Source organism: Poeciliopsis prolifica, unplaced genomic scaffold (assembly GCF_027474105.1).
Source record: "Poeciliopsis prolifica strain line A6 unplaced genomic scaffold, Auburn_PproV2 SCAFFOLD049, whole genome shotgun sequence".
NCBI lineage: Eukaryota > Metazoa > Chordata > Actinopteri > Cyprinodontiformes > Poeciliidae > Poeciliopsis > Poeciliopsis prolifica.
The window spans coordinates 3,491,557-3,512,323 of NW_026562424.1; the positions used below are offsets into that span (position 1 = coordinate 3,491,557).

Sequence of the window (20,767 nt, forward strand, 5' to 3'; positions counted from 1 at the left end):
TAGTTGAGTAGAGAACTTTATTTTTTAGTCATTGTTTTTAAACTTTTTTTTGTCTTCTCCATTTTTTTATTAATTATATTTTCCTACAGGAGAGAAGAAGGGCAAAGGGGATTTTCACTACTGGATTGAGTTTAAAAAATTTTTTTGCTAAAAGTCCCCTCACATCTTCTCCTCCTTCCTCTGTCATGCTCTCAATCTTTTACGTCAGTCCGTTTCCCGTTTGTGTCGTGGTAAATACAAAACCTCACAATGCTTAAAAACATTTCTGGAAGAGAAAAAAAAAACCGTCTGCTGCCGCCCCCGCCCCCACCCGTTTCTGATTCTCTCCCAGGTCCAGGACAACAGAAACAAAACAAAAAGCGGGGAAGAAGGTGGAGGGAAGCGGTTGTCCTCTCATCTTCATCGTCACCAGTAATAAAAATGTCAACGTTCTCGCCGATGAACATCACAGCAGAAGAGTAAGGTGCCGTGAGAAATTTGTGTCGTCGTCTCTCCTCTGTGATTCTGTCAGTTCTGGGTTGTTCTGTCCTGGACCGCAGGTCCAGCAGGAAGTGGGGGAGGGGGGACGGAGGCGTCTAGTTTCCAGGTGGATGGAAGGGTGCAGGGTGTGTTTGTACCTGCATCGCTGCGGAGGAGAACAACACAAACCGTTAAGATCGCTGACATCAAATCATCGCCATCATGGAAATTCATGTAAAAAGAGATTTTCTCAGTTTCAAAACTCAAAAACTCTCAACTTTAGAAACTCTGAAAATTCCAAGTATTTTTCTGGAAAATTTATGAGATTCATTTAAAAAGAATTCAAAAATATTTTAGACTTTTCACTCCTGAAAAATGTCTTGTAAATTTCAGAAAATATCTGACAATCTCAAAAATTTGAGTTTTTGATGAATTGTAGATACAGAAAAAGTAAATTTCACCCAAAAACCTGAATTTCTGAATTTTTTTAATCTACAACCTAATACTAAACTAATACTCATGCTAAACTAACTTCATTGAATATTTTACAACTTTATGCTCTCTTGGAAAATACAGTGTGTTTTTCTGATATTTATTGTGACAATTTTTAACTTTTGAATCTTTAATTTCTGTGACTAAATTAAACAATTCTGAATTTTCAGGTGAAAATCTTTCCTTTTCTGACTACAATGTCAGAATGAACTGACTTCATTTCATCAGATTTTTGAATTTACTGATATTTTTGATGCTCTTGTGGAAAAAACAGGAGAAAATAGAAAAGAATAAAAATTGAGTGAGTCTTTTTTTTAACACTGAACAAAATGTATTGATGAATATTAAAGTTTCTGAGTTTTTAATGCATCATGCTGAGTGGAGTTAGTGGCGGCTGCAGTTCATCTGAGTTGCTACCTGGTGGATGTCCTATGTAAAAGTGCTGGTGCGGTCCTTGCTGCGGCCCGTGCTGCGGGTGCTGCGGCACGCCGCCCGGTCCCTGCTGAGGCGTCTGCAGCATTACAAGCTGCGGCTGGCCGTGGCTGCCTGAGTGGTGAGGACCCGGCATCCCTCCTTGAACGTGAGCCTGATGGGAGCCAATGAGAGCTTAGATCCCGTCCAGGTGGAGCGGCGCTCAGGCAAGAGGCAGAGGCGTACCTGCGTCAGCTGGCCCAGCGTGTAGGCGGGCGGGAGGCCCTGGTGGCTGTGGATGCTGTAGCCCTGAATGGGGTAGGAGCCCTGCGGGGAGGTGTGACCCGGCGGCATGTTGGGCGGAGTGGGAGCCGACAGCGGACCTGAGTGGTACAAGGACTGAGGCTGCGGGCCGGACTGGGCGTTCTGCAACGAGACGCAGCCAGAAAACCTGAACCCGGGAATCTGAAGACGAGATCGCCACTCAGGATTCAACACTTCTGTCAGCATGACGGCGCCAGCGTTTAAATATATCGACTTGAATGAACGAGTTATTAACACTGACAGACAGACAGTGGTTAGAGCAGCTGGGAAACAGAAAATACATTTCTGGAACAATTTAAAGAACAAAAAAACAAAATTCACAATAAATTCACAGAAAATTTTTCAGGATTAGAACCTGCAAAATAAAGGACAAAAAACCCAAAACAGGATGAAAAAAGAAACAAATGACAGATGCAAGAAAGGATGAACGAAAAGATAAAAGAGGGGAAAAAAATGAAGATAAAGAGCAAAGACAATGTAAATATGGAAATGACGGACAAAAAGGAAAAGACGAATGAAAGAAAAAGAGCATAAGGATGGACAGAACAAGGACAAAAGAAAGAACTAAATGACAAATTGAAAGACGGACAATAGAACCAGATGATGGAAAGAAAGAAAAACTAAAAGGTCAGAGACAAAAACAACAAAACAACAAAAGAAAATATAAAAGGAAGAGAAAAAAAATGAAAGGGCAGATAAAGTCACAAAGGGATGGAAGAAAAATAAGCCAAGAAAGTGAAAAATGAGGTAAAAAGGAAAATAAAGACGCGTCTCTTCTCTAAAGTCTCGTTTCAACGCTGCAACTTTTCTCTCCTACTTTTCCAAAAACTTTTTTCCCGGCTTGGAAAATGACTCCAGTGAAATTCAGAATATAAATATCTAATTAATTTAGCAGCATGTTTAAAGTCAGAATCTCATGCAAAAGGTTTGTGGGTGTGGTACCTGCCCAGGGCTGGGAGCGGCGTGCTGCGGGGGCGGCTGGTTGCCGGTCGGCGTGCTGGAAGGCTGCGGCTGATGGACGGCGCCCGAGTGATGGGAAAAGGACTGCGGCGCTGCGCACAGAAAGGACATCGCTTCTCTTTAAAGAACCTGAACAGCTCGACGTTTGTTACAAAGAACATTTACTCAAGTAAGAGTAAGAAATTAAAAAGTATTTGGTAAAAGTTTTACTCAAGAACTTGATTAAATCACGGTTTTAATTTAATAGACTTGTTTTTGTTTGTTTCATAAAGCATCTAAAGGTTTGGTGTTTTAGTTTGGTTCTATTTTGTGAAAAAAATATGTTGATGGGGAACAAAAGTTCCTCTGCCTGCTGCTGACGTCCTGCCTTCAGCACCCTGCCCCACTCACCATAGATGCCCTGCTGGGGCCCCTGGGGGCCCTCGCCCTGCGCAGGGAACTGCGGCCCTCCGGGCGGGCCGAGGGCCTGGGGGTGAGGCCCGCTGCCCTGACCTATCATCCTCGCTCCGCCCTGCAGCATGGGGTACATGGGCTGTGGAGAAGAAGCAAACGTGTTCAGGCCGTTAGGTGAGGGAGATCGAAGGCCTTTAGGTGGCGCCGTACCTGTCCGGGGTACGGCGTCATGGCCTGGATGACCTGCTGCTGGCTGTACTGCTGCGGGTTGTACTGAAGGTACGACTGCGGGTACGGAGACGCCACCAGAGGGGCTCCAGCTGCTGATGCAGCAGCTTGCAGCATTTGCGATGTTTCTGGCCGCGTCGGCACTGGAGAGGAGAGAATGCTGGGATAAATCTCAACAACGTCTTTGCACACCTGATAGTCCGGTCTACAATCAAACCGAGTCGACAGCAGCGGCAAGAGTTGTGAATATTTTCAGCTGGTGGGGTTTGTTTCCACTCTGAACTGAGCCAAACAACCAGTTTGGTGCATCAACATCTCAAACTAGAGTTTGATCAAACTGGGCTAAATGGGGCAAGAAAATATGATAATTTCCTGATCTTAAAATGAAAATGTGGCAAAAACAACAACATATTCATAGTTACCTTTGCCCCGGGGGTATTTTCCTTGGTTAACTGTTGACATTGGATACTGGTACATTTGTGGAGCCTGAAGGAAAGGAAAACAGGTAAATGAAAACTAAATTTTACTATTTTCACAATAAATTCCCAAACATTTGTTCCATAAATTGCATCATGTGCTTAAAAGTTGTGTTAATTTTCAACAAATGAAATCAAATTTGCATTCTTACCCCAAAAATGCATAAAAATGTTTTTAGACAAGAAACTATAAATCTGTTTAATAGTTGTCACTGTGCCGCCATGCTTCTGCCTGCGTACCTGCACAGGGTGAATCTGTGAAACGTAGGAGAGGTAGGGAGGATTGTAGAGCGGCGCCTGCCCACCAGGGTGCTGCAGGACCACCGGGCTGGGAGGAGTTGGACGAGGCGGGGTTGGTGCGGTGTTGGGTTTTGTCTGGAATAAAACAAATAATCAGGTGAACGGATCACTTTTTAAATTTCTTCACGAATGTGAAGAAAGTCGGGGACTTGAAATAAAAAGTAAAATATAAGCATAAAGGGAAACTTCACATTCGTAAAACTGATCGAAATAATCATCAATTTAGTAATTGATTAATTGTTTTTGTACAGTTTTGGCTAAATTACTACTATGACTATATTGTACTTTCAGTAAATTACTTTTTGAATTAATGATAAACTGATGACTAAATTACTTGATCATTTTATTTATCGATTAATCACAGTTAATCAACGTCTATCAAATCTCAACAATATCTGCACATTTTCCTCTAATAAACAATTAGAAGAGATAATGTGGGTGAACTTTCTTACCATGGGCATCTGAGTTTTGTTTGGGTTGAATTCTTTAGCATTTGGATTTAAAGTTGATTTCTTCACTTGACTGAAAGACAGAGAATGATTGTATTTATCAAAGTGCAGAAAACAACCCTCAGTCACTCAACCAGCCACTGAAACTCACTCTGCCACACCATCAGTACGCTCTCCGGTCTCAGACCTAGCATCCTCTGTTCCCGGGGTCCTGGCCGGCTGAGGGGTTGCTGGCGACTGCCTGTCCGGAATGGGAGCTGTGGTAGCAGCAGCGCCGCCCGGTGGCGTTGTGGCGTCCTTGGAGGGCTCTTCAGAGGGAGCTGGTGAATGCTGGGGTTGGCTCTGGGAAGGACTGGGAGCCGGAGGCTGAGCTTTGGGCTCCGAGGCCGGGTGGGTGTCTGACGGAGGCTTGGCGGCACCCGACTGGGTCGCCTCACCGACCGAAGGAGGCGTCGCTGCCGCCGGAGAGCTGGGAGAGCTGGAGCCGGCTCCACTGGGCTGGAGCTGCAAAACGGAGATAGTTCATAAAAAAGTGAAAATCTTAGACTTTGTGTGTTTAAGAGGTCAATTAGAAGTCAGGATGTTTTTTTTTATCTGTAAATGTTCAACAGCTTGAAATATCTACAAAAGCGCATTTCATCCAATTTATGACTCGGGATCACATATCACTAAAATCACATATTGAAGAATCAAAGAGTTTTGAGGATAAAACCTCAGAAATGATCAAAGCGACTTTGGGAAAAGAGTTAAAAATGTGACAGATTTCCTTCCTCACCAGCCAATGAGGCTGAAACTGTTTTATGCAGCTGCATAAAACAGGAGAAACAAAACCATTTATTCACTTTCTAGGAGTCGCTTTTAAAGTGAAGAAACATAATAGTGTTGCATAGTAATTCACATTTATTGAGTAACTTTCACAAAAAATAAAAATAATACTTTCAGGAGTATTTTTACTACGTTGTACTTTTTACTTGAGGAATTTTTTTTTTATAAAGTATTTTTACTTTTTACTCGAGTAAAATTTCTGTATTTTCATTTGAATAAAAAATTCACCAGACACAGATGCACGCCTGCTATTTTTGTTAGTTTTTATTAAAAGAAACTAATTTGGAAAAATAATTTTTTATCTGCTTTTGATATATTTTGTAAATTATGGGAATTTTTGTCATTTTCTAATTAAAATACCAAAATTTCCACTTCATTTTGTGCTTTTGTCCGTCTGATTATGTAATTTTTAAATATTAAATGATCAAATAAATACTTTTTTGTATTACGTCAGTAATTTCTTGGACGGGTTTTACTCTTATTTGAGTAAAGATTTTTTTGCATTCTGCCCACCAGGACAAATGTTTTGAATTAAAGTAAAAATCTATATAATTGTTAATATACAACACACACTTTAACAGACTTACCCTGAATTCTTTGCCGAATTTCCGCAGCTCTTCAAGTTGTGACCTTTGTTGAACCGAAGGAACTGACAGAGGAAACAGAAAACGGTTATAAAACTGAGCAGCCGTTTTATAAACCGATTAATTTTCCTTAAACGTCCGAAGCTCACAAACCTTTGCTGCTTTTGCCGTCCTCTGTGCTGCCAGGGCTTTCTGCAGAGCGCTCTTTAGCAGCTGCACCAAGGATCTCATTCACTGCAAAGGCAAAAATAATTAGAAATCTCTCATCTGCTCTAAAACTATGTTGAATTAAAGTTTTTTGCAATTGCAGGATGGATCCTATAAAACCCAGATGAACAGGAACTAAAACAACAGCAGGCTGGGAGCCATTACCGTCCACGGTGAAGAGAGGGGCGGGGCCAGACGTCTTCTGGGCGGAAACAGACACGTCTACGAAAGGCGAGTCTTGGGAAGAGGCTGATTTAGGAGAACGACTTGCTGCAAGGACATAAAACTCCACCTGTAAGTCTGGCTAAAATGACAACTAAGTTCTGATTGAATTCGAATGGTTACCTGTGGACTGTGAAAGTGGGTTCGGAACGCGATTTGTCCGACTCGGCTGTGAAGGTCTTTGGGCTTTAGGAGACGTTCCAGCAGAAACTGATAAGACACAAAAAAATGGCTTTAGCTACTCGAATTAGTGAGGAAGCAGTCCGAACAATCGGTGATTTAATTCATACATGGTTTCTGCAGACGTTTTAAGAAATTAAAAATCCTAAATCACAACACAAATATGTCCAAGAATATTGCATATGTTATATAGCCGTGTTGAGCTTTTCAGCACAGAATGAATCCATCATCACATGGTGGCAGAACAAGTTTACACTTTATCCATGAGAGACACTGAGAAGCGAGCTAGCTTGGATAAATTAGCAGGGACAGAAAAATCCCAGGCGAAAAGAAAACTAGATTAAATAGTCCTGGCTCAACAAAATTTAAGGCCTGCGATTAATGTAATTAAGGCCAACTTTGAGTGATTTTAAAGAGTTTTAGGGTGACAGCCTGTCTTACCTCCATTAACAGGCCTCCCGGCGTCAGACAGAGACAGCGGGTGTGAGTGGGAGTGAGGGACAGGATGTCCGTGGGGGGTAGGAGGGCTGGATGGAGACGTGGCTGTAGAAGCAGAGCTTGGGGTGGCCGCTGACCCACCAGGAGAGGCGGGCGTGTACGGGCTCGCCGGACCGGAACCTGGACTCGGACTTCCCTGCGTATGGTGGCCGGCGTACGCGCCGACTCGGTTCGACTGAGGGCTGCTTCTCTCCGAGGGAGAGACTCCGGGTTGGGGCCCAGCGGCCGAGGGGAGCTGGGGTCTCGGCGAAGACGAGGATGAAGGAGAGGGCCGGTACCCTCCACCGAGTCGACTGTGTGGCGGCGGCCCACCGGGCCCTCTCTCACCCCGCTCTCGGTTCAACTCTCTCTGACGTTGAGGTAGTGGAATGTACTTTCCCTCTCTGAGAAACAGGAAGTCCATCAGAAATGTTCCAAAAACAACCAAAACCAGGAGATGCAGCATTTCAAATGTCCCTCCTTTCACATCATCTCAGATCTGATCCCAGTAGAGCCAATTAACCGGATTAATTGTGATTAATCGATTATAGAAATAATCGCCAACTAATTTAGCAATCAAATAATCATTGATTGCTTTATACAGACAAACTGCTGTTTGTCTTTTAACTCATTTTCCATAGCTGTAAAACTGTATAGCATAAACTAAAGTAAGTCCCAGTACAGTGGTAAATTTTCAGGACGTTTGCGCTCATCGACATGAACATTTCATGGTCTCACCTGCTGCTTGCTCCGGGACTGTCTCTGCCTTTCTCGCTGCCTCTGTCTCGGGGGCTCTCGCGGCCTTTCTCGCGATCGCTGCCGTCCCGCATCACAGAGCTGAACTTCTCCTCCTCGGTTTTGCCCTCGTCGTTTTCCAAGCCGACGCGATGGCGGTACTGGGGGCTGGATTCGATCTCGCTGGCCAGGCGGGCGGCGCGCGCCTCCCTCTGCCGGTAAACGTCGGAGTTGCCCCGCTCCAACGGGACGCTGTAAGGGCGGAGAAAATATTTAGAGCGGCAGAGTCCAAACATGAAGTGGGCACAAGTGTTCATGAACCAAAACATAAATAATATTTTTTCTTCTTAAATTGCTCATTGATAAATTTTGTGAAATATTCATGAATAATTTTCATAGTTTAATTAGACAAATTAAGCTTGTCACATTATTTGCAGAAATAATTTTTTTCGTAAAACTTTGCAGAAATGAAACTTTCTGCTTATTTCCCTCAAAGATTTAAGGCACCAAGCTTGAACATTTGGACTGATTTTAAAAAAATACACATAAATTATTATCATTAATTATCATCACTAGCAGTTATTAGACAGATGTGATCTAATCTAATATAAAATTAAGGGGAACACAAAAAGTGTGTTTAATAAGAGACAATTATTAGACCTGTAATTTTTCTGCAGTAATTTATGGGATAAATTGTCCCATAAATTATTGCAATAAAATGTCATTTTCAGTCAATATAACATTAATATTGGCTGATTAATGCAAGTATACTCAATGATAAAAAAGTTTAATCACCACTGAATTAGAGCAATGAAAGAGAATAATCAGTGTTTATCATATTTTCAAGCAGGTTTATGTTAGCTCTGCATTAGCGCCGAGTTATTTACACTAAACCACAATAATTATCATTATTTTATTGACCCTGAATGTCAGATTCTGCAGAGTGATTAATTAATCTACATCTGTCAAAACTACAGTAAAACCACTCTTAAATACAAATTTACCATGAATCATTTTAACTTACGTATACATGGAGAGACTGGAGTCATATGTAGACGTGACTCCATATTTTACTTCATTGTAGCGAAACATCTCGTTTGCATCCCAGCCGTTGGACTGCAGAGCAAAAATCAAAGAGACAATAAATACAAATCTGATAGAAGTATTTCACGGGATGGGAAGCAGCGGGTGTGAGTGGGTTTTTTATGAGGCGTTTCTGGTTTCTAAAACGTCGCTCCACTTACTGCATCATTCTCGAGATCGTAGCTTTCTCCGTTGCTGTCGCCTCCCTCCCATTTCTGCAGAACCTTCTCCTTATGTTCTCCGTTGATGCGACTGGAGCTGATGGCCGTGTCTGTGAAGGTGTCTGAAAGTCACAAAGTCACGACTTTTATTTAAGGAACAAAAAATAGGAACGACTATTACGAGTTCACAAGGAAATAATGACTGACGATGGTTTAATTTTCTATGTTATCAGAATATAACATTGTTTTGGTCCAACAGTTCCTCACAACTATCCAACATGTTTTCTGGCTTCAGGAAGTTCAGCAGTTTGGCTCTATTCTGATCAATCATGTATAACTTAGTATGATTGGAAAGTTCACCAGGTGGGATGTGATGAGACAAAACAAAAAGCTGAGACGATTAATCATGATTAATCGATTACTGATATGATCATCAACTAATTTAGTAACAGATTTATTGTTAAATGGAGAAAACAGACTCAAATAAAGAACTGTAAATAAGTCAAAACTGTACAAAAAGTTGTAAATGATTAATTACTTCATTAGTTAATGATGATTTCAATAATTGATTAATCACGATTAATCGCTTCAGAACTATGAAGTTTCCCTTTAGGCTGATGATAATTTCATTTCATTTCAAATCCATACATTTGAAATAAAACTCTTTGCTTGTAAATAAGTTCGACTCAGAAGTCTTAAAATTTCTGTTAGAAAAATCTCACATGAAGCATCTTTTTCATCACATGACCCAAAAATCGATTAACAGCTGAGCCCAACGCAGTATTGATGCCAAGTCAAGCAGTACTTTTTAGCTGCATCCTTTGCTACAAATGATTAAGCGTTCACTAAAAGGAACTGCAGGAATAAAATATAATTTGGTGTGATTAATATAAAATATTGCACATTTTCTTATAAGCAAAAGACTGGGTTGTTATGAAAAACTGTCTACCTGGGAATAAAGTCATAACACATTGTCTGGTAATAAAATCTTCCACCACAGAAATCATGGTGATCTAAAATCAGAAGCCATAAGGAAGCATTTAAAATAAATTAATGGAATAATTATTGAATACTAAATAAAAAACATTTAAAAGTTTATGTTCTTTACATATTTTGTTGTCTGTGGGTTTGCACAGGGGTCCCTCAGGCAGGTTAATGTTTTTTGGGGGAATAGCATGAATAAGTAAGATAATCCTTACTGCTCAAACTGTGCAGTTTTAAAGCATAATTTGTAGTGTTTAATCCAGATAAGTGACTGTTTGTACCTCTGGTAGCGTAGTTGAGGTCAACATCTCTGCAGATCATTGTAACCAGATCTGTTGGGCTGAAGATCATTGTGTCGGTAATATCCTCGCTGCGTGGCGGAGCCGATGACGAGCCCTCTTCCTCGCTGCGTTTGTGTACAGCGTCCACAGCCAGCTCACACTGGGGAGCAGACAGAAATATTAGGACAGCGCAGATACGCACAAGAAGCTAACAACCAAGTCAAAGCGCCCATTTCCATCTGATTAAAGTTGCAAGATTATTTATGGTGTTTAAGAGCGTCTTACCCGAGAACTGAGTGTCTTGAAAATGCCTTCGAACATGCTGCCATTCTTCACTCTTAATTCACAGGTGGAACCCTGAAAAATAAACATTTTATTTCCAAAATTCATTCTTTATTAACGGATTATTACAGAAAAATTGGTACATTTATGATGCAGCATCCTCTGTATAAAAGGTAATAGGGACCTTTCAATACTTCCATGGAAAATGTTTGTTGTCTTTTACCGCTAATGTTTTTAATTAGTCACACAAACTGAAGAAGTAATTCTTCCAGGTTAACAATCAGGATTGGGGAGAAAAACTGACAAAGATCCAAATGACTGACTCACCACTACAGCTGTGAGGAAGTGAAGCATTCTGGCGTTGTTGTACACACCCTCAAACACCTGAACACAGGAGACACACAGGTATACATCATGAAGGTTTCACACATACCTGACATAAACCCGAGAAATATTTATTTATATACCGGCTTTAAAAAGGCACAGATCACAAAGTGGTGTGCAGAGTAAGACTAAAAATATTAGATATCAATACATCTACATTAGAAAAAACAAACGTAAAAGGAAGAGATTTAGTTTAAATTATACAAATAATTAATTTTGAGTTGTAGGTCGTGTTGACATCCTGGGATGTATCATCTCCAGTTGAGCTTAGACTTTAATTTTTATCTACTTTAAAAAGAAAAATTACTCTTTTAAATAAAAACCAATTGATCAGTGGGGAAACTTGACGTCAACTTCAGTTTATTAAAATGTTTTATGAATCGAATGAGAAATTATGAACTTTTAATCTCTTTAAATGACTGGATTGCTATGAAAATACAATTATATAGTGTGTATATAAATCACATCTACTAGCTTTGTACAGTAATTTAAAAAACACATTTATTATAAATTGGTTCCATATAAAATAATGAAAATAACATGAATTCTGAAAATCATGTGACGTTTTAAAGGAACATGTTTTCTGTTGAAATGAAAAACAGAATAATTTTAATCTAAATGCTGTTCTTTTTTTTTTGTTTTATTAACTCTTCAGCTAAAGCAGCTTTTTGTGCTTGGTGTACTTACAGGAGAGGACTGAAACGACGTCTTTGCAGAGGAACGATTCCTGCAAGAAACACAATTTAAAAAAATATTTAGAAGAAGGATCACAATTTTTTTTTATGTTCCCAGGGTGTCGTTATTTCAGTGTGTACATAAATGTAACAATTTGTAAAAATTAAAGTATCTTCATGAGGTCAAATAAGATAAACGACTTATGCTCTTCAGTTTTCCCTGGATCTGTGATTTCTGCTCCATTTCCTTTAAAGAAACTTTATTGCAAGTATCTTGTTAATCTTTCCACACATATAAAAATAAATTATTTGATCTGGGGTCTATCAAAACAAATGCAAGTATTCTTATCTTATTTTCAAAGACGAACTATTATATTGACTTTAAAAACTTTGGTTGTCGGACAGAATGAACTCTTAAGCTGTTTTTAGATTCTAAATATATATTAAAAGTAGCAAACTTTCTTCTACATTGGAAAGTTACAATATTACTGTCAGAGTTTGCTGCCTGGAGTTATTTAAGATATATTATTGTTCCTGTGCCCTCCTATTTATATTAGGTTAGTTTCAACCATTTCTATTGATGATGTAAAATCTAAATTCCTTAAATATTATGAGTTAGGTCAGGTTTCAGACAATTTTTGTTTTTGTGTTTTGAAAATCTAACTGATTTGATACCTGAGCATGTTTTATTATAACGAAGTATCTCATCTCACAATTTACCTTTTTGTTATTACTTTAAAAAATATGCAAATTGATTCTGTTTGTTTCTTTGTTACTGTTACTAATAACCATCACCTTTTGGTTGTGTGACTGATACATCTTTCTCATCTGACATTTAAATTTAACCTCTTTAAAAAGTTAGATCAACCACCAAAGATTGTTTTTTTAAGTAATTGTGATTCTGCATAGGGTCTCTAAATAAACCTGTTTTTGTTTGTTAAAAATCCTTAAGAAAAGCACCAATCTTCTTGTGCATTGATATTCTATTTTGATTTGACATAAATAAGAAAAACTGAGACAATTTTATAAATTTTTCATTTTTAATTGGATATGAAATCCCTACTTCCATGTAATTACCTTAAGCACATTGCTCTTGTTTAATATATCATAATCCTTACAAAAACACATTTAAAAAATAAATTTATCAAAAACAAAACTCAACAAGGTGCAATTTATTCTTTTATTTTTGGCAAATTATTTCAAAATTAAATAATTTTTCTTAATATATGATTTTTTAAAAATCGTAATATACCTGGTAATAGGCTTTCATTTGTAGCCTTCTTAGAAAAAGAAACACTGGCGTACTTATTTTTTATTTATTTTAAGATTAAAATAATTAACAGAATTTAATTTATATTTAGACATTTAACACAAGCATCCGGAACAATTCAGGGGCATAAAATTGCTAAGAATAAAGAAGGTAAACTAAAATAAAACGTATTTCTATCGCTGCTACTAGTAACACACAAGGTTACAAAACAAAGACCAAGCTACAAAGACTTCAGTCAACAAATATCTAAAGACATATTCACATGTTCCGGAGTCTCTGCAGCGTTAATAACTTACACAATTATAACGACAGCAGAGGAAAACAAAACTACGACATATCGAAACCACAAGTCAGATTTTCTGCACTGACAGGCCAGCTAAACTTTGCATAGCCTTAATGCTTCTTTATTGTTTTCACAAAGTCGGACCCACCTCACTGATTCGGCAAGCAAACAGCAATTTCATTGGTCCATAGATTCTGCCCATCATGATTAAACGAATCCTATTGGCTAAGACAAAATCTCCATGTACAAGTCACGCCCCCTTCGAGCAGGGTGCTTTAACCGGTAGGCCTTCCGCGCGGGACAATCCCCGGACTGTCCTACCCAGAGAGACCCCGCCCGCTCACCTTCCAGCCGGTGTCCGGCCGCCGCTGTTGATGCCGCTGACTGGGGAAGACATACCGCCGGGCCCTGATGTTCCGTTAGTCGCCTTTCTCCCGCCTGAGCCGGATTGCTGCTGGGGTTTCAGCATTGCGAAGCACAAGCCTTAGACAGTACCAAGCTTGAGCTAACTTAATAAAACTGAAATCTCCCGAGAAGAAGCTGGTGTAAAGCCAAACTACCTTTAGCAAAATCACCTGCCCTACAGAGAGAGGAGCCGGGGTAACCTCAAAAAACACCCGGCCACTGTAGCTACTCAACACCAGTCGCCTGTGGCCTACAGTGTTAAGGCAAACCTCGTTGGAAATAAAATTAATTATATCATATAAATGAAACCTGTCAGTTACCAACTATTTTGTAACCCCTTGAGTTACGTAAAAAACAAACAACTACTTAAAAAAACAACAGCTTCCATGTAATTATTTAGCAGGCTAAGTTAGCATTAGCTTTGATCCTCAGGCTCACTTCGGACGCTTTCCCTCCGGGATTTACTTTCTTCCCTCTGTCCTGTCGCCTCAACTTCGGCACCGCTGGCTCTTCCGTTACAAACTAAGGGCTTGACGTTACTGTCAGTCGCCTCAGAAGGTTGAAATTGTTCAGGTTTCTCGGAGAAAACCTGCTGCGGTCGGTCAACACCACCTTTCGGTAGGTTCACTTGACTCAATCCGCGCGCGACTGACTGGAAACCGGCTGGAAGGGGGAGGGGGCGTTGACGTGCTTTTTTCACGTACCTGTGAGAGAACAACGAGTTCATTAATCCACGCTTTGATCTAAACAGGTGTATAGCCGGTGATAAAAACAAGAATTGATGTATTGTGACACGTGGCAAACACTAGCTATCTTTATTTGTTTACAATATTTTAAAACATTTGATCATGTTCGATTCTATCTTCTCCCTCCAACTTTACACATTAAGTTGCAGCTTCTTTTCTCAAATTTTCCAACTTCAAGAATAAATTTTGAATAGATTTCAAATGATACGAAGTCATAGACACAAAAAATTTGTGCGTGCGCCTATACGTCATGTATTACGGCGTTGTGCTCCAAACAGCATGGCAGCCTCCATAAAGAGCGTTTGTGTAAGGTAGCTGGAGTTTCACATTAAATAAGCCTTTTTCTGATTTGGTCTTCGTTTCTGTTGGATTCAAATTACACAGTAAGCAAAGTAACGACTTTATTTTCTGGTTGGCTAACTTTATTTTCTGGTTGTAATGCTTAATAGTGAATGTTAGATGTTCTTAAAGTTACAAAATATAGAAGCGAGTTACCAACACTAGTTGTATGTATGTGCGCTTTGTACCAACAAAGTGCTGATATTGTGGCTCCAATCAGCTATTAATTAATTTAATAGAACTGTACATCCACTTTTAATTTACATTTATACAAAAGTGGATTAGAACACTAAAAAAATCTGTTCAATCTGTTTCGAAAGAGTCCAAATTCTGGAGAAAAATGATGAATTCTGAAATTAAAGTATTGGGACATTAATCTCAGCATTCAAAAAGATAGTATTCTGACTTTCTCTGTCGGAAATCTGAAATTAAAGACAGAATTCAGTTTTTTAAATCTCAAAATAAAGAGAAAAAAGTCAGAATTCTGTTTTTGATTTCTGAATTCAGATCTCAGAATTCTTTTGGGTTTTTTGCCTTTTTTTAGTTCTTTCATAGAAATAGCATAATGATCTTGCATTTCCCAGGTTATTGAAGTGCAACCATAAACTTTCTCCTATCAGCATTGTGTATCAACAGTTTTTCCTCACTACATGTATAAATGTTGATATAAACATTACCAGTCGAATATTTTATATTTTAAAAAGAAACTTTTCATATGTTAGCGTTTTGTATTAAAAGTGCAAACCAGCTTTTTAATTCTCATTGCATTTAAAGGCGACCTTTTATTAAAATTAACTTTTTGCAGGTTTTGTATTTTCATTTGGGTTTCTATAAACAACCCAAGCACGTCAAAAAAACATTCAGATGTTTTTTTGACAATATGCTAATGTTTTTTGGTGCCCGGAAAGCAAAGACGTTTTAAAAATCTCCCAATTTTTAAGTCTCAGTCAGAACTTCGCCATTATGCAGCAACCCCAGCCCGACACCTAGCAACCCAAGATGATGTTTGGTCAGCTGGTCTTACTGATGTTTGTGCTGTACAATGGCTGCTGGAAAACACAAGTGTTGACTTACCGACCAGAAGCCACTTGCTGCATTGTTGTTGGCTGTGCAGGAAGCTTCACTTCTGCTTTTCAAAGATGTAGGCTTGTATAATGGTGAATCTACAGCCATTTTCATTTGCGAGTGTAAACATTGAGTTGGGTTTTTTTGCATAAATAAGAGACTATAAATTGATCCTAACCTGTTCAAGAAAGCATAACAGGTCACCTTTAAAGCTGCGACTCTTTGACAGGTGTATGTCTCACATGTTGACGAAGAAGCTGCCCCCAGTGCAGAGTGTCTTGTTCCTGGTTTCCAGGAGAGCCAGTCAGCTCTCCAGACAGCGGTATGATGTCATCGTGGTGGGTGGGGGCCACGCAGGAACCGAGGCAGCGGCTGCAGCGGCCCGAATCGGGGCAGAGACCCTCCTGGTCACACAGAAAATACAAACAATCGGTACAAACAATGGGTTTATTGAGACTGGGTGAACATTTAGAGATCTCACTGTCTACTTCACACAGGTGCGCTGTCCTGCAACCCGTCCCTGGGCAGCGTAGGGAAGGGTCACCTGGTGAGGGAGGTAGACGCTCTGGATGGGCTCTGCGGTCGAGCTGGAGACTGGGCGGGGATTCACTTCTCCGTCCTGAATCGTAGCAAAGGCCCCGCCGTGTGGGGGCCGCGAGCCCAGTTGGACCGGCAGCGCTACCGAGAGTTCATTCAGGTTCGCCACACACACACATACACACACACAGGCGCAAACGCGCACACACACGCCCACACACACACACATATGTGCTGGGCCAAAAATTAGTAAGAGGTTATAGGAGCTGTAACCCCACAATTTTGTGAGGTGGTCCAAAGATAATTGTTTTTTTTAATGTAACATTTACCTTTTTTGAGTTTGACATCATGTTATAATCGCTTATCAAAAACGTACTTGGAGTGTTGCTTTGGTTTGTGAAATCCTTTAATCTCAGATCCAGTTGTTCTACCTGCAGGCAGAGCTGCTGTCCACTCCCAGGCTGACGGTTCTGGAGGGTTCTGTGGAGGAGCTGCTGGTGTCGGATCCGAACCCTGCAGAACCCGGGAACCACAGAGTCACCGGGATTCGGCTCGGTATGCATCAGTCATTTTCCACATTTATTCAAGGAGCCCTCCCCTGACTTAATTACTTTACTTTAATCCTGGATTCCAACATAAATTTGTTTTTAAATCTAGACTGAGTTTCTTGTCTAGCACATATATTCTCAGTTGTATAATCTCAGGTCAGATTGGTCACCATGGTCTCTTAATCCTTCCATCAGCCAATGGCAGCCAGCTGATCTCTGCCTCCTCCGTGGTTCTGACCACCGGTACCTTCCTGTCCGGCTCGCTCTTTGTGGGTCAGACCTCGTCCCCTGGAGGCCGGATGGGAGACGCCCCGTCGAGCTCTGGCCTGACCCAAACGCTGAGGGACCGTCTGGGTCTGAGGGTGGGCAGGCTGAGGACCGGAACCCCACCCAGACTTTTAAAAGACTCAGTGGACCTTTCCCTGGCTAAACTCCACCCGCCGGACTGCCAGCCGACGCCCTTCAGCTTCATGAATACTCACACCCACTGCAAGGTCCAAATCCAGGATTGGTTCTGACTCAGTTGGGTCCATCAGTACATTTTCATCATAATCACTGCAGATGCTTTTATTTTGAAACTTCCGTAGCCGGAGGAGCAGCTGCCGTGTTACCTGATCTACACGACTCCAGGTGTAGAGAGAGTGGTGAGAGAGAGTCTCCACCTGAACTGCCACATCCAGCAGGACGCCAAAGGACCCAGGTACACAGAGCTCACCGAAAAAGTATTTACACCCCCAGCTGTCACTCCGACCAGCTTCCACTCACACAGCATTATGCTGCCACCACTGTTTTTCCATTCATCAATCCCTTGTTGTACATCATCATCATCATAATCCATGTTTATTATTTGTCCTTCCTTTTCTTCTCTCCTTGCTTCCTTACTCCTATTTCTTTCCATCTTTTCCTTAGTTTTATTTCTTCGTTCTTTTTCCTTTCTATCCTTCGTTTTTCCCTTCTTTTCTTTTTCCTTCCATTTTCCCTTCCTCCTTTCTTTCTATCATTCCTTCTTTTTCTTCCTTTCTCCCTTCAGATCTTCCTGTAAATAACCCCAAATTAAGCTCTTTGTTTGTCTGTATTCCCTTTTAGCACTTATTGCATTTACTTTGTTTTATTTTATATATGACGAACTTCTGGTTTTTATTTGACGTTTTTATTTTGATAAGAGTTTCCGTTGTTTATATTGTGGAACGGCAGCTTAACGGCAGAAAGGAACAAGTTGCAACAAAGTTGTAAAATGCATCTTCTTATTAGTGGCCCCCTTTGATAGAGATGTTTAATTTGTGAATAAGGATATTTTTAATATTGATCGGTTGGCATTGTAAATTTGTAGGGCATAGTTTGAATTGGAGTTGATATTTTTAGGAGTGAACATTAGTTTTAGTTGATTCTTTACGGTTATAAGAGCGTGATTTGGTAGCTTACACTGTCTTTTTGTGGATCAGCTCTTACTCTTCATCAGTAAAGCCACAATCCTTCATTTTGGGGGCCCTGCTACACTTTCCTTCAACTCCCTTCCTTTCCTGTGTATGTGGAGTCATGTGTCGCTCTGGCCTCTCCAGCATTAAGCTGTCAGCCTCTTCAGCCTCCTGCTGATTTTTGATCCAGTTGAACTGAAGCAGAAACATTTAATCTCTGTGTTTTTCTCTCACAGATATTGCCCCTCCATTGAGTCCAGGGTGCTGCGCTTTCCAGGAAGGAGTCACCAGGTGTGGCTGGAGCCCGAGGGATTGACCTCTGACCTCTTGTACCCACAGGGTCTGTCCATGACCATGCCTCCTGACGTGCAGCTGCGCCTCATCAGAGAAATCCCTTCCTTGCACAGAGCAGAGATCCACACTCCAGGTACGCAGAAAACCTGGGAAACCTGGAAAACCTGACCCAGAGTAGGGAATGGATGCCATCAGAAGATGCTTCTCCATCAAAAATATACGCAAAACTTTGTCGATATTTCACTAATGTATTAAAAAACACACACACACAATTTTACAAAAAGTCTTCAGCAATTCCATGAAATATGGAACACAATTGAAGTCAAAGTTGAAAGTCAGTCTTGAATCTGACTTTCAACACAGAAATTTAATCTCAGAAGACGTAAGAATTCAGAGAAAAAAGCCAAAATTTTGAGATTAAAGTCAAAATTCTGAGGGGAAAAAAAGAGATCAGAATTCTGAAATTAAAGTTAGAATTCTTAGATTGGCCAGAGAATATGATGAGATTATTGTCTGAATTCTGGGAATATAATCAAAATTCTGTTTAAAGTCAAATTTATCGAGAAAAAGTCTAAATTCTGTAATCAGATTAAGGTCACAGTTCTTAGGAAAGGAGTCTAGATTTTGAGAAGAGAGAGAGAAAAAAATCAGTATTCCAAGAAAAATGTCAGAATTCTGCGATTACAGCCAAAATTTTGAGTGTAAAGTCAAAATTTTGAGGAAAAAAAGGTCTGAATTCTGAAATTAAAGATAGAATTCTTAGATTAGCCAGAGAATATTCTGAGATTATTATCTCAATTCTTGAAATTTAAACTAAAATTATTTGTTTAAAGTTAAAAAAAAAGTCTAAATTCTGAGATTTAAGTATGTTTTAGTGGTCTGTATCCTTCTCTATACATATGATTAAGTTTGTTCACATTTAAATTATTAAAAAAAAATTCTGCCATCAGCCTCCTACCACTTCCTGTGATCTCCTTCCTCTTTTCTGCCACAGCATCATCATCCGTTTATTGATCACATGACTTGCATGATACAAAATAAGCGTTTCCATTGCAGTTTTGTGAAATACTGCAATAACCTTGGCAAAACCTGTTTGTTTTAATTTATTTTCATAATTCCAATTATTTGAAATTGTATGGTTATTGCAAATGCAGCTGCTAGTTTATAAACCCCCCTCTCTGCAGGGTATGGTGTGCAGTATGACTATGTGTGTCCCACCCAGCTGAGTCCAGCGCTGCAGGTGAAAAACACGCAGGGACTTTTTCTGGCCGGCCAGATCAACGGGACGACGGGTTACGAAGAGGCAGCAGCACAGGTGATTCCCGAAGCTCCAAAATAACTTAAGGCTGTGGATAGAGGTACTTATGAAATCCTCAGCAAACTGTCAATGGTTGGAAATTTCCAAGTAACAGAATAGCTTGGAAAAATATACAGAATGAAGCCCTAATTGTAATTTTTTAAAATCAGAACAAGCATTACTTTAAACCCACATCTGATATGAATTATTGTAATAATTTTACTCCATTATATCTCCTGCTTTTGTAGCTAAGCTAATCTCGCTCGCTCCGCCATTTTGAATGCCTGAATGGTATAACGTTCTTCTAGATGGTTTAAATTTCTAAACAATTAAGAGTTTTTCTTCTTCTAGATGGTTTAAATTTCTAAACAATTAAGAGTTTTTCGAGTGCTTATATTTTAAAACAGAAATGCAAACAGTTCAATTTTTTATCCCACCCCTGACTTTGTTTGGAGCGGTCCCGTTCTGGTGTGTCCGCCATCTTTAAGTCCTCTATCATTCCTGTTGGTGATCCTCCGCCTAAGGATCACCAGTGGGGACCTCTGCTGGATGGCAGCCAAACTACAACACTAATGGAAGGTTTAACGGACGTCATTAACTAATCGATTGGATCTAATTTTAATCCAATAAAGCATTAATTGAAAGCCAATAGTAAGACAGTTACCTAGCAGGCATCCTACCTAACTAGAGTTGATCAATAATTTTGTGTTTAGAAAAGCGGAAGTGAATCGTGTTTCTCCGTTGGTGTTCTGTGCAGGGGCTGTGGGCGGGAGTGAACGCCGCCCGCAGCGCCCTCTGCCGGCCTCCGGCGGCGCTGTCTCGGACAGAGAGCTACATCGGCGTCCTCGTCGATGACCTGGTGAGTCGAGGGGTTACCGAACCGTACCGCATGTTCACCAGCCGGGCGGAGTTCCGGACTTCTCTGAGGCCGGACAACGCTGACCTGCGCCTCACCATGAAAGGTAGCCCTCCGTGTCCGATTTGGGCGGCACAGCTT

General features: G+C 40.3%; 2 protein-coding genes across 7 annotated transcripts in view; one reads left to right on the forward strand and one right to left on the reverse strand.

Moving 5' to 3' along the window:
* On the reverse strand, window positions 1–14,197 carry atxn2l (ataxin 2-like). 4 transcript variants are annotated; one of them, XM_055058025.1, is made up of 24 exons: window positions 13,968–14,197; window positions 13,469–13,575; window positions 11,585–11,624; window positions 10,841–10,897; window positions 10,517–10,588; window positions 10,232–10,391; window positions 8,967–9,088; window positions 8,747–8,838; window positions 7,726–7,974; window positions 6,952–7,391; window positions 6,454–6,540; window positions 6,274–6,378; window positions 6,055–6,135; window positions 5,905–5,966; window positions 4,644–4,996; window positions 4,496–4,565; window positions 3,984–4,118; window positions 3,690–3,753; window positions 3,250–3,410; window positions 3,037–3,178; window positions 2,629–2,738; window positions 1,609–1,788; window positions 1,369–1,537; window positions 1–625 (listed from the first exon to the last, which is right to left on the reverse strand). In XM_055058025.1, exons 2-24 carry the CDS (start codon window positions 13,519–13,521, stop codon window positions 576–578), a joined length of 3,054 nt encoding a protein of 1,017 aa, XP_054914000.1. In that variant the 5' UTR covers window positions 13,522–13,575; window positions 13,968–14,197; the 3' UTR covers window positions 1–575. The 4 variants fall into 4 exon arrangements, with proteins under 4 accessions (XP_054914000.1, XP_054913999.1, XP_054913998.1 ...); XM_055058024.1 differs by having other exon boundaries at window positions 13,469–13,578; XM_055058023.1 differs by having other exon boundaries at window positions 4,680–4,996; window positions 13,469–14,197.
* mto1 (mitochondrial tRNA translation optimization 1) overlaps window positions 14,071–20,767 on the forward strand; it is a 9,002-nt gene continuing 2,305 nt past the window's right edge. Inside the window, exons 1-9 of one of the 3 annotated variants that reach the window (XM_055058027.1) lie at window positions 14,071–14,147; window positions 15,909–16,111; window positions 16,177–16,376; window positions 16,654–16,771; window positions 16,960–17,258; window positions 17,352–17,464; window positions 18,416–18,606; window positions 19,658–19,788; window positions 20,528–20,732. In XM_055058027.1, coding sequence (XP_054914002.1) covers window positions 15,913–16,111; window positions 16,177–16,376; window positions 16,654–16,771; window positions 16,960–17,258; window positions 17,352–17,464; window positions 18,416–18,606; window positions 19,658–19,788; window positions 20,528–20,732 — 1,456 coding nt within the window. In that variant the 5' untranslated portion in view covers window positions 14,071–14,147; window positions 15,909–15,912. Of the gene's footprint in view, window positions 14,148–14,557; window positions 14,659–15,908; window positions 16,112–16,176; window positions 16,377–16,653; window positions 16,772–16,959; window positions 17,259–17,351; window positions 17,465–18,415; window positions 18,607–19,657; window positions 19,789–20,527; window positions 20,733–20,767 lie in introns of those variants that run through there. The other 2 variants (XM_055058026.1, XM_055058028.1) reach the window with 2 other exon arrangements.